This window comes from Oncorhynchus nerka, linkage group LG24, assembly GCF_034236695.1.
Source record: "Oncorhynchus nerka isolate Pitt River linkage group LG24, Oner_Uvic_2.0, whole genome shotgun sequence".
NCBI classification, from domain to species: Eukaryota; Metazoa; Chordata; class Actinopteri; order Salmoniformes; family Salmonidae; genus Oncorhynchus; species Oncorhynchus nerka.
The window spans coordinates 54771859-54790537 of record NC_088419.1 but is presented as its reverse complement, the minus strand read 5'-3'; the positions used below and the strand labels follow the sequence as shown (position 1 = coordinate 54790537).

Genomic DNA, 18679 nt, shown 5'->3' with positions numbered 1-18679 from the left:
TCCATTGATAGTTTTTGTGTGATTTTGTTGTCAGCACATTCAACTATGTAAAGAAAAAAGTATTTAATAAGAATATTTCATTCATTCAGATCTAGGATGTGTTATTTTAGTGTTCCCTTTATTTTTTTGAGCAGTGTATAATAAATAGAACGATCTCATCACTGACTTGAATGAAGACTCCTGTTCTATTCATTCTATTTACAGTATATGCATTTAATCCTAACAAACAGGCAAAATCCAGATTGATAATTTTTGAAAATAGGCCCAGCAGATTACATTTGGAATCTCTGAGACATGTAATAAACCAAACAAGTCACGTGTAGGGTACATTAGCCAAACAAAATACAGATTTACTACGTAAACTATAATAACCGTTGTGCAGATTTTGAAAAGTGGGTAAACGGGCATCGAATTGAACCCATACAGAATTTGAATGGAAGAAAAAATTTGCATTTCCCGTTCATTTGCATGTGAATTGATGACAATTGCAATCATTAAGAGACTAGTGATTTTCTTTATTGACAAGGATACTTGAAGTGGTCTATTGATCAATAGTAGATAAATCTAATACTCCCGTTTCAAATTACAAGAGGAGCAATATAAAAGACAGCCTCATTTGTCTGACCACTACTCAATGTTTAGTTTATAAATAGTACAGAGCAGTCCAAATATCCATACAACAGAGAATGTACAGCGAGTGTGCATTGTTATATTAAATTATGCTAAGAACAAATGTTACATACTTTCGAGGGATGCAGAATTACTGTTGTTTAAATGTATTCCTTCCATCCAACTCCCCCCCCCCCCCCCAACTTTTGTCTTATAGCACAATGAACTTCTCAATTAAATTTCAAGGAAAAAAATAGTAAGGTTCAGCCACCGCCCACCATAGGCTTTCATAGGATCGCGATGCGGCACATACACTTTTCTCCGTACCATGTCACACAGACCATATGGAGCAAATACATCAAAAGCGTAGCCTATACACCAGGGGGTTTGGGGGCTCTGTTGTGTCCAGATCGAAAACAAATCTTACTTCAATCTTAATAGAAAGTCACCAGCAGGTGATCAATCAAATAAAAACATTATGTAATGCACACCGGTCCACCCAGAGATTTAAAAACAAATCAGTTACAGCAGGTGATCAATCAAATAAAAACATTATGTAATGCACACCGGTCCACCCAGAGATTTAAAAACAAATCAGTTACTTCAACTTTATTTTTTATTTGCAAGCATGTAGGTTTCCAAGACATTCTGAAATGAACCTACCCAGACCTTTGTGTCCACAGAAAAGTGACCATGTGCCAACTCCTGAGCGACCGATTTGTGAAGTATGTTGAAACTTAAGGTAAGAGAATAGGGAAACCAACAATAGCCGTCTTTGGGTTCTAACCGCATGTGGGGGGAAACGGAGTAGAATTTCACAGTAGCTTTGGCAAGACCTTCCGTTAAAAGGAGGGATGGGGATATGTTCAAGTTTGACAAGTTAGTTCTTAAAATTAATATTTCCAGGTCAATACATTGTCAGAATTCCATATAAATATACATTTCACAGATTAGTACAAAAAAAACAAATAGGCTAACCATGAACGTAATATGTTGGGAGTAGATGCGTGACATTTCTGCAGTGTAGGCCTACTAAAAAAAGGCACTCAAAGGGAGACGATATGCGCGTAAAAATTCCCAGAATTATCCAAACAGAAAACTAAATCATGACATTTCTCAAACAAAACCTGAAAAATACCATTATGGTTTAAGTTGTTTGTTAGTTACAGAAACTGCTCTGGCTGTTGTTGAGGTGATACATACTCTGTTTATTTTAGTGACAATATGTAGATCACTTTTAAAAAGCTATTTTCTGTCAATAAATTAGCATGATTAAGTATAAACATTTGAAGTTGCTATTTCAAGTGGTTTTGTTTTTTTCTAACTATTAGGAATGTTTTGCTCTGCAGAGTGATATTGTGTGGAAACTTATCCCAACTGTACATGTTTGAAATTAACACACTACATCAGTACATACAGAAGGGCAAGGATAGTACAAAGATCCAGTTCATGTTCACAATTAAACACATTCCAGGATAAGGATGATCAGAAGCCTTTTCTCAATCCTCAGAGAGCAATCTGTGAAAGTGGTCCGTCCTCCTCTTCAGTACTTCCCGGAAATCATCCTACAGAAAAATTGTGATTTCAAATTAGTAAACATCAACTATTTCTTTGGTAGGTCAATTGCTGGGGATGTTTCTTGTGGAATACAAGTGGTCTTGAACGACATTTCCAAACATAAGACAAGTTTGACTTGTGGTATTTTGTAGAAGAATGGCTAAGTGTTTAGAGATTGACTCAAGGTTTGTTCCTCTGCTTTCTCTACACCCAAGGGAACATGTTTTTCACAAGGATCCCATTGTATATCTACTTCCCGAATTAGAGCTCTGTAGCATGTGACGTTTGTTTGGTCTTCTAGGATTAAATCCAGTTTGACAAGTATACTGAACATAAATAAATGCAACATGAAACGATTTCAACAATCCTGAGTTTATACATAGAAATCATTCAATTGAAATATATTCATTAGGCCCTAATCTATGGATTTTACATGACTGGGCAGGGGTGCAGCCATGGATGGGCATAGGCTCAGTCAATCAGAATTAGTTTTCCCCCCCAACAGACAGATATATTCCTAATTTTCATCAACTGTCTAGGTGGCTGGTCTCAGACAATCGCACAGCTGAAGAAGCCAAATGGAGATCTGGGGCTAGCCTGGTTACACGTGGTTTGCGGTTGGACCATATTCTCTCAAAATACGTTGGAGACGGCTTATGGTAGAGCAATGAACATTCAATTCTATGGCAACAGCTCTGGTGGACATTCATGCAGTCAGCATGCCAATTGCACGCTCCTTCAAAACTTGAGACATCTGTGGCATTGTGTTGTGACAAAATTGCACATTTTAGAGTGGCCTTTTATTGTCCCCAGCACAAGGTGCACCTGTGTAATGATCATGCTGTTTAATCAGCTTCTTGATATGCCACACCTGTCCAGGAGATGGATTATCCTATCAAAAGGAGAAATGCTCACTAACAGGGATGTAAACAATCTTGTGCACAACATTTGAGAGAAATAAGCTTTTTGTACATGTGGAAAATGTATTATTTCATGAAACATGAGACCAACACTTTACATGTTGGGTTAATATTGTTGTTCAGTATAGGTAGCAAATTATGGAAATTTAAAGATTTCTTTAAAAAATACCCTAAATAAAAATACTTATGCCCTGTGAGGTGGGATACCAAATCATTGTCAACTTACTGCTCCTGACAGTCTCTCAAGACACGGGATGAGCTTCTGAAGTTCTTTGTCATCGTCATTTCCAGACCAGCTTTTGATGGGAAGCACATTCATCAGCTGCAGAAATAAAAGTAGGAAGTTAAGTTTATTAAAACCACTCTGCATCCAAAAAAACAACAAATCATTTTATAATTAAGTGAATAACAACATCACAGCAAATGTACATGGTAGGGGTACGTGTGTGGAGCGTTGTCCAAAACCACCGTCTTAGCAAGGTCCCTCTCAAGTACACCCAAGTCCTTGACATAGTGCCCCAGAATACAGGTACAGTTCTGTTGATACAAACGGTGTCTATAAAAGGAAAAAAAAATTAAAAAAGGAGATTAATGCACATTTCAAGTACATCCAAATATCAACTGAAATATGGTCCTCAAATCAGATGATATTGTCAGCCTGTCTCTGGTAAACAAAACTCTGCAGCTGCAATATCTCTAAAACAATACAGCAAAACAAGTATGGCTAAAATAACAGACAGGAACACAAGTCACAATGTTAAATTCTCATACCGAAAAAGCCTTCTCTTTGGGTCCAAGATGTCCAGGATTTTATCTGCATATTCTTTCTTCGCAGATGTATAAACAAACATCTGAAAACAAACATTTGATATATTTAATTAAATGTCCTTAACCCCCTTGAGTTGGTCCATGCCCCTGCAAAAATCAATTAGCATAATACAAAAATCCCTATACAAATTCATCAGTTTAAACCAGATGTTTTTTTTGTTACATTGAATGCATCTCAATCCAACACATCTGTGGTGAAAGGTGACAGAGCTACAGTGGTGTTTGCCAGACCATGAGACATCCCGAAAATTGGTCACCTCACAAAATCGTCTGTAGCGTCCAAACAGTTTGGCCTACAAACTATTATGACCCCTCTATGGAAAGACGACTCTCACGAACACGATGGTGTTCAGAAAGTATTCAGACGCCTCGACTTTCTCCACATTCTAAAATTTATTATATTGTTCCCCCCCTTATCAATCTACACAATAGTGACAAAGTAAAAACAGGTTTTTCCATTTATATATATATAAAAAACAGATATCACATTTACATAAGTATTCAGACCCTTTACTCAGTACTTTGTTGAAGCACCGTTGGCAATGATTACAGTCTTGAGTCTTCTTGGGTATGACTACAAGCTTGGCACACCTGTATTTGGAGAGTTTCTCCCATTTTCTTCTGCAGACCCTCAAGCTGTGTCAGGTTGGATGGGGAGCATTGCTGCACAGCTATTTTCAGGTCTCTCCAGAGGACATTTCGAGAATTTACCCAAAGCCTCTCCTGCATTGTACTGGCTGTGTGCTTAGGGTCGTTGTCCTGTTGGAAGGTGAACCTTTGCTCCAGTATGACTTCCTGAGCACTCTGGAGCAGGTTCTCATCAAGGATCTCCCTGTACATTGCTCTGTTTAGCTTTTCCTTGATCCTGACTAGTCTTCCAGTCCCTTCTGCTGAAAAACATCCCCACAGCATGATGCTGCCAACACCATTCTTCACCGAAGGGCTGGTGCAAGGTTTCCTCCAGACATGACGCTTGGCATTCAGGCCAAAGAGTTCAATCTTGGTTTTATTAGACCAGAGAATATTTTTTCTCATGGTCTGAATCCTTTAGGTGCCTTTCGGCAAAGTCCAAGCAGGCTGTCATGTGCCATTTACTGAGGAGTGGCTTCCATCTGGCCACTCTACCATAAAGGCCTGATTGGTTGTCCTTCTGGAAGGTTCTCCCATCTCCACAGAGGAACTCAAGCTCTTTTAGAGTGACCATCGGGTTCTTGGTCACCTCCCTGACCAAGGTCCTTCCCCCCCGATTGAGTTGGAACTACCAAAACCTATTTTCATTTAAGAATGGAGGCAACTCTGACCTTAAAATGCTGCAGAATTGCATCTTGTCTCGGAGCTCTACTGACAATTCCTTCGACCGCATGGCTTGGTTTTTGCTCTGACATGCACTGTCAACTGTGGGACTTTATAGACAGGTGTGTGCCTTTCCAAAGCATTTCCAATCAATTGAATTTACCACATGTGGACTCCAATCACATTGCATTTACATCTTAAGGATGATCAATGGAAACAGGATGTACCAGAGGTCAATTTCAAATCTCACACCAAATGTTTTGAATACTTATTTACATAAGTTACGTTTTTTTTAAACATTTGCAAAAAATTCTAAAAACCTAACAAAATGTGGAAAAAGTAAATGGGTCTGAATACTTTCCGAATACGCTGTAGCTTAGTAGAACCCCCACAATGGCTGAAAAGTTCAGTATGTTGCAACAAAAAAAATATATATATATATGGGTACAGCACACATAAGAACTTAGCAATCAAGCATACCTCAAAATGTTTTGTCATGGCTTCCAGAAATTCTTTCACATGTGGTCGTAGAATCACGTAGACCTATTGAGTTAAGAGAAGATATTACAATCTTCTCTGTTACTGTCATTATAAAACAGGCATTCATTCTATCTAAAAAAAAATATTCTAAATAAACTCAACACCAGTCATTACAAGTCTAGAAGGAACTAGTTGATTCACTCACCTTGTACGGATTGTCCTGGAAACATGTGCGGAAGGTGTACTCTGCATCCTCAATCACATTCAGAGAGCTGTACATGAGTGTTTCATCCTACAACACAGAAATAATTCCAAACAATTGGTACCACAGTGTTTGATTTAATACATAAAATAAATATTCATATAAAATCAGGTAAATGCTTTGTTTAGTCACTGAACTCAAAAAGTTAAACCCAACACTCACCAGATCTAAAACTAGCGTAGCTTGGGGAGTACTCCTCGTCTTAGGTGGAATGTCTCTTATGCAGGGTTTGGATTGCTGGCATTTGGATGGAATGTTCTTCATGAAAGCAAAGCTAAAGACAACAATGCAACAGATTCAAAATACTTTCAGGACAAGGGAGTGAGTCCTCCAGAACCACGGACAATGGGAAAGCGATTCTGGGCAGTGGATTATTTCAGAGGTGCATCACAAAGCAGGAACTATTAAGTCGGTCAGACTGGCCAGCTAACTTGTAAGTTATTTGATACCATTTTGGTGGTTTGTTGGTAACTCTTTGATCCTGCATTTTAATATAACCCCATAGGTGATTCAACTCAATAAGTAGACATTGGATTTAATAATATATGTTATGGCGTGCAGAAGGGATGCACCAATGTTTTTTTTCTGATACAGGTAACAGATATTTTCAATTTTAACGACCTTTTAAGCACTCGAGTACAGTTAAATAGTTAACACACACATGGGCACAGCGGTCTAAGGCACTGCATCTCAGTGCAAGAGGCGTCACTACAGTCCCTGGTTCGAATCCAGGCTATATCACATTCGGCCGTGATTGGGTGTTCCATAGGGCGGCGCACAATTGGCCCAGCGCCGTCCAGGTTTGGCCCGGGAAGGCAGTCATTGTAAATAAGAATTTGTTCTTAACCGTCTTGCCTAGTTAAAATAAAGGTCACACACACCAAAAAGTTATTTTATTGCCATTTACAAAATGTCCCCAATTACCAGTAAAACAATCAAAACCTATTTCTTTCACTTACTTGCTGTTTCATTGTTCATTTGTTCAGTCGTTTCATTCTCAACCAGGATTTCATCATACATGTCAAGCAGTGAAGTTTCAGCTGTCTGTCTATGGCCTCTCTTCCTCGGTGCGCACTGTCACTGTGTCCATTTCCATCTTGTCCAGTTGTGTATGTAACATTTCACGTAAACTCTGCTTCTTGTCTACGTCAAAGTAGCGGTCCTTGTACTTAGCATCGAGCATGGTGGCAACACAGTGAAAAGGCTCAGAGAGAATACCACCGAATCGCTTGTTCACAGCCTTCAGTACTTTTGTAAGTTTTAACCCCACGGTCTGTGTCGGCAGTTTTGTTGAGCAGGCGTTTCAATGCCATGACAGAGGGTATCACGTCTGCTGCAGACAGTTAATTAGCTTATTTCTCAAGTCAGTGCGATTGGTGATAGGAGTGTGTTCATGTTTCCAAGTTTCAAACATGTTCTCAAATGCCATTGAAATGGCAGCAGCGGTAAGAGAACTAGCACATTCTTGAGCATGGAATATGGCTTGCCTCAGTACGTAATCCTCGTCGACCCACTGTGCTGTCAGACTCAGCATGCTCATGGGGCTGACATCGCTGGTCAAAATGTCAGTCGTGACGCCCAAAGCAAGTAGCATAATGAATTCCATTATTTTGCCGTTAATGGATTTTTCCTGAGTTGTCTCGCTGAAATTTTCTTACTCTTTCAAATGACTGCTCAACCTGAACTTATTAAGTTGTTGGAAGTGTGCACTTAGTATTTTTCTGCTTTTGTTCTGTGTAGCGCTGTATTCTTCATGGCGTCATTATGTCATCTACCTACGTTATTCACAACAGCTTTGACGTCGTTTTTTGTCATTTTTAAGCTAAAATCAGCCGATTCCAATATGCTCACCGATATATTGTGCATCCCTAGAGTGCAGCCCTATAATTGTATTCCACAGCACCAAGAACACAATATAAAAATGGCATAACTCACGGGCTGAAAGTGTCATTGCAGTCCTCATCTCCAGCGAGAAGGCTAATGGAACCATAGCCAAACACACACTGCTCTGGGCTCATCACATCACCACTGCTGGGGGTTCTCACATCTGAATAGGAAAAAACTGCCTTGATTAAAATGAAAAGGACTCATTCACCCTGGTATATGACTAGACCAATTAAGATGTTACTGTGCTGACCTCATCCACTCTTGCCTCAAGAATCACAGAATGACATGCATGTTTGATAAACAATGCATGTCCTTGCTAGCCTATACAGTAGTTTGTTAATTTGAAACTGACAAATGACAGTTTCTCTGTAAACAAAAAGGGCTACCCAATGGACCCCGGAAAGTGCAAAATCATAATGGCCTATTCTCCAAGACGAAGAAAGTATGTTCTGCTTTACACAAAACATTTCTATCCGAACGCTGTGAAAAACTGCACACCCATGTACTAGCCTCTGGTCTTTCAGGCAGACTATCCCACCTGCATACAAAAGCTAACACACTCGTATGCTTCCCTAATAAATCAAATCTAAATTTTGTCACATGCACAGAATACAACAGGTGTACCTTACCGTAAAATGCTTACTAACAATGCAGTTCAAGAAATCGAGTTAAGAAAATATTGACTAAATAGTGTTTTTTATTATTAGAAGAAAATTACATAACGAGGCTATATACAGGGGTACCTGTACCGAGTCAATGTGTGAGGGTAGTGACTATGCATAGATAATAAACAGCTAGTAGCAGCAGTATAAAAACACTTTGGTCCTCGACACTTTTGGTCCTCGACTTGGCGCTCCGGTACCGCTTGTGTGGAAGTATGCGATTTTGAGCCTATACTTACTTTCCTTGGTAGGAGTGAGGAAACGGACAACGGGGGAGTAGATATTTCGCACAGTGGAATTGAGGGGAAAGGAGGGGTTTAGCTCCGACAACACCCGGTGATGGCACACATTAACGGGGGTCTTGAAGTCCAGATCTAGAAATGTATACAGAATGAGTCAGTCAGTATTGAGTTGCCATTTTGAAATAAATGTCAATAGAGCAATTGCATTCACCAAAATTAACAGGTACCTTCTCTTTCTTCATAGTCTGGGGCTGCCACCCTTTTCCTCCCACGCCTTTGTACAAGAGGGCGCTTTGTAGAGGTGGGGATATCATCAGAGTAGAGTGACTGGTCGTATAGCTGTTGTACCTCTTCATCCTACACACAGAAAATATAATTGAGACAACAGTATGAAAAAGTAGCCAAAAGTTCTCATCAAAAGGATCAGAATGCCCCCCTACAGCTAAATGACGTAGAGAGCAGAGACGTACCGATTGACGGCCAAGTTAGCTTCCAAAGCCTGCTAATTTTAGCCCTACTAGCCTGCATTAGGTTAGCCCTACCAACCTGCATGAGTCAGCCAGTTGCTATCAACACCTAGCTTACAGCTACATTAAACTAAACTAAATTTGAGAAAATACATAAACACCATATAACCAGTCAGCCAGCAAGCCTAGCCTGGCCGCCCAGCCAGCCTAGCTAGCCACCTAGCCTAGCTAGAGAACAACCACAGACAGGATTAGTTATAAATATATTTGGAAAAACTAGGCAGGAACCCACAGAACACAAAAAATGCCAGCAGATAAAGTAGAGAAATCGACTTACTGATTGACTTAGCTACCAAAGTCAAAGAGCCAAGGAGAAGTACTTTGTCAATATTATAATTGCAAAACAACATGAAATTAAGGCCACCAAAAGTAGAGAAGACATGATGAGGAATACAATTCCAGATAGAAGTGGGTCTTCTTAGGAATGGTTTTATCCAATTGGTCTTAAAAGTATTATTTAAAAGTGTTCATTACAACAGTTTTCCTAATGTAATGGGTACAGTTTCTCCACAGAAAGTTGAAAAGCATCTGGTCTATCTCCTTGCTTATTTTACTGTCAAGATATAGATAAGAGCACCATATGTTAGTCTAGAGATACCGTCGGCCTTGGTTATTAGGACTCTACCTTTTAAAGATAAGTCCCTCTGTAGCTTCTTGTGTTTTTTTAAAATAAGATGGTTAAAATTTAGTAAGCCTCTAGACTTCTGATCCTTTGTAATGGATATGCCTGAATATGTATGTTCTTCTTTTACTGGAATACCATAATATGAAGGTGTCACACAATCTTTGACAACTATGAGTTCACATTTATTAATGTTAAGATAAAGACCAGACGCTTTGGAAAAGGATTGTATCACATTGATCGATATGGGAATTTGGTTAACGTCTTTCAGAAAAAGTGTAGTATCAGCCAGCTGGCTTATAATAATTTTTTTACCAGCTATGGAAATACCTTGTACAGGACTATTATTTAAAGAATTTGCAAGAAGTTTGGCGATTAATAAAAACAAGTACGGAGAGATAGAGAGGAATTGGGCAAGGTTGTCCTAACTTTTTATGGCTGCAGGGGCAGTATTGACTAGCTTGGATGAAAAGGTGCCCATTGTAAACAGCCAGCTCCTCAGTCGCAGTTGCTAATATATGCATATTATTATTAGTATTGGATAGAAACACGAAAGTTTCCAAAACTGTCAAAATATTGTCTGTGGGTATAACAGAACTGATATTGCAGGCGAAACCCGGAGGAAAATCAAAGCAGGAAGTGGCTTCTGTTTTGAAAACTCCATGTTCCATAGCCTCCCTTTGCTGGATTTAAAGGGATATGAACCACATTCCTTTTCCTATCGCTTCCTCAAGGTGTCAACAGTCTTCAGACATAGTTTCAGGCTTTTATTTTGAAAAATGAGCCAGAAAGATAACATCGCGTCAAGTGGTCACATGAGTTTTGCTCACGCAACAGAGTTTGGATACGTATTACTTTTCCCTCTCCTACTGTGAAAGACATTTGCAGTTGATATATTATTGATTATATATTTTAAACACAACCTGAGGATTGATTATAAAAAACATTTCACATGTTTCTGTGGACATTATGGAAACTATTTGGAATTTGTCTGCGTTGTCGTGACCGCTCTTTCCTGTGGATTTCTGAACATACCTCCGTTTGTTTGGCACATTATTTTGGATATAAAAAAAAAATCATCTTTATGGAACAAAAGGAACATTTGTGTAACTGAGTCTCGTGAGTGAAAACATCTGAAGATCAAAGGTAAACGATTAATTTGATTGCTTTTCTGATTTTCATGACCAAGCTACTTGATGCTAAATGTACATAAGGTTGTCGTGCGATCGATAAACTTACAAACGCTTGGATTGCTTTCGCTGTAAAGCATAATTTCAAAATCTGACACGACAGATGGATTAACAAAAGGCTAAGCTGTGTTTTCCTATATTGCACTATTTATAGTAATATTTATTGAATGTAGCGCTATGCTATTCCACGGTTGTTGATGACACAGTGGGATTGCAGCCATCACAAGTTAACTCAAATCTAGGTGAGGTGCCATATTTCAATTTGATATAGCTGTTACCATTTGCATATAGAGTCTTAATAGTCTTAGAGAAATTTCCCAAAGCCAAGCCGCTCTAGGGAGTGGAAGAGAAACCAATGCTCTACTGTGTCAAATGCTTTATAAAAATCTAAAAAAATAATATGAAGCTATCCTCAGTTATTAGGTCTGAGTAGTCAAGTATGTCTAATACTAGTCTGACATTGTTAGAAATATGTCTGTTCCTCATGAAGCCAGACTGTGTTTCATCAATGATTGCATCCAGGACTTCTTTAATTATTTTTGCAAGTAGTAAGGCTAATTAAGAAGACAAATTGGATGGCAGTTATCAATGAGCAGCACTTCTTTTTTAGGATTAGGTATTAGTGTTATTAACCTCTAACTCATTATAAGGGAAGTTATCTTAATGATCACCTTTTCCTCCTCAGCTCTTAGCAGATTTTTTCAAATTTAAAGAGCTCCCAGTTCTTGCAATAAGATTTTTATTCACAAGCCCTTTCCCAAAAGTGTGAGAGCAGATCTTTAACCTCAAATTTAACTATACAATTATTTAATAATGAGCTATTTAGCTTCCAGTAGGATGCTCTACCAAGGTTAGTATCAGGGGTAAATATTTTGATATCAATGTAAATCGCCCTATGGTCTGTGAAGGGAGTAGTACAAATATTTGTAGTAACACACCCACTATCAATACATTTGGATATAAGCCAAAAATCTATTCTGGACTGTCTGGAACCTGTTTTGTTACTCCAAGTGAATGATCTGTCGGCCGGAAACCTCTCTTTCTCCATATATCAGTAAGATCAAACTTTTCCATAAAAAGTATTAAACCCAAATTCTGATTGGTTGGCCTACCTGGGGGCCATTTAGCAGTTGAATTATCTATTGTAATGTTAACCTCTGCACGGAACCCAGTAGCGGGGATGAAATTCAACAACATATGGTGATCGCAACATAAATAGTCATATTAAACATTTATGAAAATACAAGTGTCTCGTGTTTTGAAAGCCTAGAATCTTGCTAATCCAACTGCGTTGTCAGATTTAAAAAAGGATTTACTGCGAAAGAATACGATGCGATTATCTGAGGATAGAGCCCCATAAAAAAAACTATTTCAACCAGCACAGGCGTAACAAAATCACAAACTGCAATAAAATAAATTGTTTACCTTTGACGATCTTCCTCTGTTTGCAATCCCAATGCTCATTGTTACACAATGAATGGTCTTTTGTTTGATAAAAATCCACTTTTATAGCCTAACACGAAACATTTTGTGAACCGCTTGTGTCGTGAATTCCGTCTCATTCCATTTGACGACACATTCGAGGTAAATACACACACTAAACGGGACTTTTCCAGTCATGTTTGGTTTCATTGCAATCAACTGGTTTGTTTGGTATTAGTGTTATTGGTTGTGTTACAACTGGTTTGTAACACAACCAAACCTGATGGGTCATTTCGCGGGACGTATTGACTGAAAGAAACCGATTTGAAGACAACAAGTAATGACATCATTGTGCACCAATGATTTGCCCGCTGTTTCGCTGATTGACTGTATTTTAACCCAATGACCACTGATCGTCTCGAAATCTAGCTGGGTAGATAGCCAATGAGCTGAGGTAAACGGCAATATGTAATGTTTATGTGTTGGAAGACCAACCCATGTAGTAAACTCCGGAGCAAAGAGGTTCATTCGCAATTGACAATTCATACCGGAAGGAGCAAAGCATGTTGCGCACAGCATTGTTTTGGTAAAGCGCATATTTGCCCTCATGTTTTTCACTGAAATTGACCCCATCATCCTGAATGGTTGTTTTGTCTTGTTCATTTTAAAGATGATGAAACAACAATAAAAAGAAAATACAATGAAAAAAACATGTTTTATCTAAACCAGATCTATTGTGTTATATTCTCCTACATTCAATTCACATTTACACAAACTTCAGAATGTTCTTTCAAAAGGTACTAAGAATATGCATATCCTTGGTTCTGTGCCTGAGCTACAGGCAGTTTATTTTTATTTATTTTACCTTTATTTAACTAGGCAAGTCAGTTAAGAACAAACCCCAGCGTAGCTTAGTGTCTTCAGGTGGAAATTGAAAAAAGTAGGGGGGTAGCTCTAAGAGGTTTTAAGTCCCCTCCTATCAATAATAACGAATTGGGAAATTTAGATAACCAAAAGTAGTATACATTTCTCTATAGATTTAAGCAACTCATCATTTGCTGTTGCTTCTTGCCGAGGCGATGCACAACGTTGATGGTATCACCAACTTTGTCATTCTCTGCAGGCAAAACGTATTGGCAGATACGGATAGCCTCTCCTCGCACATCTTCATTCTCCACTTCTGGCAAGCCGTAGAGTCTCAGGTTCCATTTTCTTGTGTATTGTTCCAGATCAGTGAGACGTCACCACATGCAAACTCCACAGTCTCTTTCAAGCCTTCGATAACCATGGTGTTCGCGCCTACCATTTTCTCAATGGCGTCAGACCTGGAGTTGATGAGTAAGGAGAGGGTAGCCACGATGTCAGAGTTCATGTTGGGTTTTTTGGGGGGTGGAAGTTTGCACGGAGTAACCGGTAAAGGGGGGAATTCGTCATCTTCAACAGCATTCGAAAGCATGATATTATCCATAGGCCAAGGGTAGTTATGGCAGTTGTCTATAAGCACGTTCTCTCTTGTTGATTAGCAATAGAACGGCTAACTTCTGCCTTTTTTTGTCACGACTTTGCATGGACATGACAAAATAAATTATCCAATTATCATTCCAGTCACAGGAAAGGTCTTATATCTTGAACAAATAAAAATAATGACTAAACGTTATTTTTTTTCACAATCTTTCTGAAGTTTGGTAGGGAGCTCGGTTACAAGCCGCCATCTCCAAGTCTCCGACCACTACCTTGTATCCTTTTCCCTCTTGCTCTCATCCAACACTTCCCACACTGCCCCTACTCGGATGGTATCGCGCCGTCCCAATCTTCGCTCTCTCTCCCCCGCTACTCTCTCCTCTTCCATCCTATCATCTCTTCCCTCTGCTCAAACCTTCTCCAACCTATCTCCTGATTCTGCCTCCTCAACCCTCCTCTCCTCCCTTGATTCTCTATGTCCCCTATCCTCCAGGCCGGCTCGGTCCTCCCCTCCTGCTCCGTGGCTCGACGACTCATTGCGAGCTCACAGAACAGGGCTCCGGGCAGCCGAGCGGAAATGGAGGAAAACTCGCCTCCCCTGCGGACCTGGCATCCTTTCACTCCTCTCTACATTTTCCTCTTCTGTCTCTGCTGCTAAAGCCACTTTCTACCACTCTAAATTCCAAGCATCTGCCTCTAACCCTAGGAAGCTCTTTGCCACCTTCTCCTCCCTCCTGAATCCTCCCTCCCCCTCCTCCCTCTCTGCAGATGACTTCGTCAACCATTTTGAAAAGAAGGTCGACGACATCCGATCCTCGTTTGCTAAGTCAAACGACACCGCTGGTTCTGCTCACACTGCCCTACCCTGTGCTCTGACCTCTTTCTCCCCTCTCTCTCCAGATGAAATCTCGCGTCTTGTGACGGCCGGCCGCCCAACAACCTGCCCGCTTGACCCTATTCCCGCCTCTCTTCTCCAGACCATTTCCGGAGACCTTCTCCCTTACCTCACCTCGCTCATCAACTCATCCCTGACCGCTGGCTACGTCCCTTCTGTCTTCAAGAGAGCGAGAGTTGCACCCCTTCTGAAAAAACCTACACTCGATCCCTCCGATGTCAACAACTACAGACCAGTATCCCTTCTTTCTTTTCTCTCCAAAACTTTTGAACGTGCCGTCCTTGGCCAGCTCTCCCGCTATCTCTCTCAGAATGACCTTCTTGATCCAAATCAGTCAGGTTTCAAAACTAGTCATTCAACTGAGACTGCTCTTCTCTGTATCACGGAGGCCCTCCGCACTGCTAAAGCTAACTCTCTCTCCTCTGCTCTCATCCTTCTAGACCTATCGGCTGCCTTCGATACTGTGAACCATCAGATCCTCCTCTCCACCCTCTCCGAGTTGGGCATCTCCGGCGCGGCCCACGCTTGGATTGCGTCCTACCTGACAGGTCGCTCCTACCAGGTGGCGTGGCGAGAATCTGTCTCCTCACCACGCGCTCTCACCACTGGCGTCCCCAGGGCTCTGTTCTAGGCCCTCTCCTATTCTCGCTATACACCAAGTCACTTGGCTCTGTCATAACCTCACATGGTCTCTCCTATCATTGCTATGCAGACGACACACAATTAATCTTCTCCTTTCCCCTTCTGATGACCAGGTGGCGAATCGCATCTCTGCATGTCTGGCAGACATATCAGTGTGGATGACGGATCACCACCTCAAGCTGAACCTCGGCAAGACGGAGCTGCTCTTCCTCCCGGGGAAGGACTGCCCGTTCCATGATCTCGCCATCACGGTTGACAACTCCATTGTGTCCTCCTCCCAGAGCGCTAAGAACCTTGGCGTGATCCTGGACAACACCCTGTCGTTCTCAACTAACATCAAGGCGGTGGCCCGTTCTTGTAGGTTCATGCTCTACAACATCCGCAGAGTACGACCCTGCCTCACACAGGAAGCAGCGCAGGTCCTAATCCAGGCACTTGTCATCTCCCGTCTGGATTACTGCAACTCGCTGTTGGCTGGGCTCCCTGCCTGTGCCATTAAACCCCTACAACTCATCCAGAACGCCGCAGCCCGTCTGGTGTTCAACCTTCCCAAGTTCTCTCACGTCACCCCGCTCCTCCGCTCTCTCCACTGGCTTCCAGTTGAAGCTCGCATCCGCTACAAGACCATGGTGCTTGCCTACGGAGCTGTGAGGGGAACGGCACCTCAGTACCTCCAGGCTCTGATCAGGCCCTACACCCAAACAAGGGCACTGCGTTCATCCACCTCTGGCCTGCTCGCCTCCCTACCACTGAGGAAGTACAGTTCCCGCGCAGCCCAGTCAAAACTGTTCGCTGCTCTGGCCCCCCAATGGTGGAACAAACTCCCTCACGACGCCAGGACAGCGGAGTCAATCACCACCTTCCGGAGACACCTGAAACCCCACCTCTTTCAGGAATACCTAGGATAGGATAAAGTAATCCTTCTCACCCCCTTAAAAGATTTAGTTGCACTATTGTAAAGTGGCTGTTCCACTGGATGTCTTAAGGTGAACGCACCAATTTGTAAGTCGCTCTGGATAAGAGCGTCTGCTAAATGACTTAAATGTAAATGTAAATCTTGGCACCATCTCAATTGTTTTACTTTTCGAATTGTACAAACATAGCTAGGGGTCGTCACAAGTTACCACAGCTAAAGACTAAACCCACCTATTTCTACAATCTCTCTCATAATAATCTGACTATAAACCACACTGCCAACCTTATTAATAACCTTAAATGAAGACCAAAAATAGTGTTTTCATAAATCTTTACGATATAACCAATTTTGACAACCATTAGCTAGCTAACGTTAAACCAGTTAGCTATCAAGCTCCTATGCCAGTTAGCTACTGTAGTTTGTTCGCCAACGATAGTGCGTAACACGCATTCGAAGTTCTCATATTAAGCCAAGCAATTTTGGCAAAACAAGTTTCTCGATTTACCTTTTGAGTTACGTTCCGCGCCTCTCTCTTTGAGTTCCACCGACCGTTAAACCGTGCTGATGAAGAGTCAGCAATACTTCGAGACCGAAGTCTCATCTTCATGAACTGAAATTTGTTGTGTAGCTACACAAACATTACTCGTTATACAGCTCGTGAAAGTAATCATGGGCCTACTCAAAATGTCGATAGGAAAAACCAGTTCCTGTTTGTGATTGTCTGTCGTCTCCCATTCGTTCTTGTGCCGTATTTTTTTTTTTATCTACCGGAAAGGTTCACACAAAGAGAGTACAGTAGGAAGATAGGCAGAAACTGCTTCTCCGATAAATCCCCGATCACGCTTGTAGGCGATGTTGGTTATCTAAACTCATGCGCAGAATACGTTATCGGGTCTGACGGTCGTCTCTCGCCGAACTGTGCATGTAAAGAACGGAAAATCAAAGGCACTCTGTCGATATAAAATATATTTTTGACAAAAATTAGATTGGAGTATTAACATGTTCAACTACTTAAGACATTTGCTTGAATCTAGGTTGTGCCTTTACATTTCTAGAAAATGTAAAACTAAGGAAGAATTGTTCACTTCTCTCATTGACTTCTCAATCTCCAAACCCTGACCTGGTCTGCTTGTTGTTTTACAAGCGTTCCCGGAAGTCTTGCGATGTTGCGCCTCTGTGTTTAGAAACTCTGTTGTTTACAGCTGCTGTGGGATACCCTTTTCATGCTACTTCGATACGAAGTGATTTTCGCTAACCCTTAACACCCTTCTTGACATTAACCTCAGTCTCCTAACCTGCTACGAAAAAGTCACTTCAGTATCGAAAAGGTATGAAAAGAGTGTTTCCCCTATGGAAAGAGAGCCTATGACACAACTTCCGCTTTTGGATGTTAACAAGGCGACACTCAGAGATAATAGAGAACACATCATGGATATAACCCTTTTTAGCATGGGCATGGCCATTGAGGCATTCCACCATGCTTCTGCCATTTTAAAGTAGTCAACTAGGTGGGTTGTAGCCTCAATGGTGCTGCCCATGCCGTCACAGACACTATAATGGCACCGATATAAAGATTAATACTTTATCTTATGGCGACACTCCTAATGTAGCAAGCGTAAAATAAATGCCTGAATCTTCTATTTCGCTTGAGGGTCTATGCTAGTCACTCAATGGGATATCCTTCCGCCTGGCGGCAGGATGAGTCGAGATATTAATATCAGAGTAATTCCATGCCAAGGGTGTGATGCGCATGCCCCCACCCCCTGTAAATACCTGGGAGTGTAGCATCACTTCCTCTTTTCATCCCTCAGCTACGCAGGTGAGCGAGAAGTGGATGTGAAGACTATAGGTGAGTTTTTTGTTGAATGTGTTGAGTATACTCCATTTTGAGCGATGCTTGCTCTTTGCCGAATAGTGAGTCCCATAGGGCGGCACACAATTGGCCCAGTGTCGTCCGGTTTAGGGGAGGGTTTGGCCGGGGGGCTTTCCTTGGCTCTCGCGCTCTAGCGACTACTTGTGGCAGGTCAGGCACCTGCAAGCTGACTTCAGTCACCAGTTGAACAGTGTTTCCTCTGACACATTGGTGCGGCTGGCTTCCGGGTTACGCAAGCAGGTGTTAAGATGCAGAGCGGCTTGGTGGGTCATGTTTCAGAGGATGCATGACTCGACCTTCGCCTCTCACGAGCCCATTGAGGAGTTGCAGCGATGAGACAAGATCGTAACAACCAATTGGATATCACGAAATTGGGTGAGATAAAGGGGGT

General features: G+C 41.3%; 1 protein-coding gene across 1 annotated transcript; it reads right to left on the bottom strand.

Annotated features, from left to right (window-relative positions):
• Positions 1-1203: 1203 nt before the first annotated feature.
• LOC115108193 (CTD small phosphatase-like protein 3) lies at positions 1204-17453 on the bottom strand. The gene is made up of 11 exons (XM_029632256.2): positions 16921-17453; positions 8968-9097; positions 8738-8872; positions 7885-7996; positions 6112-6223; positions 5893-5979; positions 5688-5750; positions 3858-3937; positions 3516-3642; positions 3313-3408; positions 1204-2174 (listed from the first exon to the last, which is right to left on the bottom strand). The coding sequence occupies exons 1-11, from the start codon at positions 17020-17022 to the stop codon at positions 2109-2111; spliced, it is 1110 nt and encodes a 369-aa protein (XP_029488116.1). The 5' UTR covers positions 17023-17453; the 3' UTR covers positions 1204-2108.
• Between the last annotated feature and the right edge of the window lie 1226 nt (positions 17454-18679).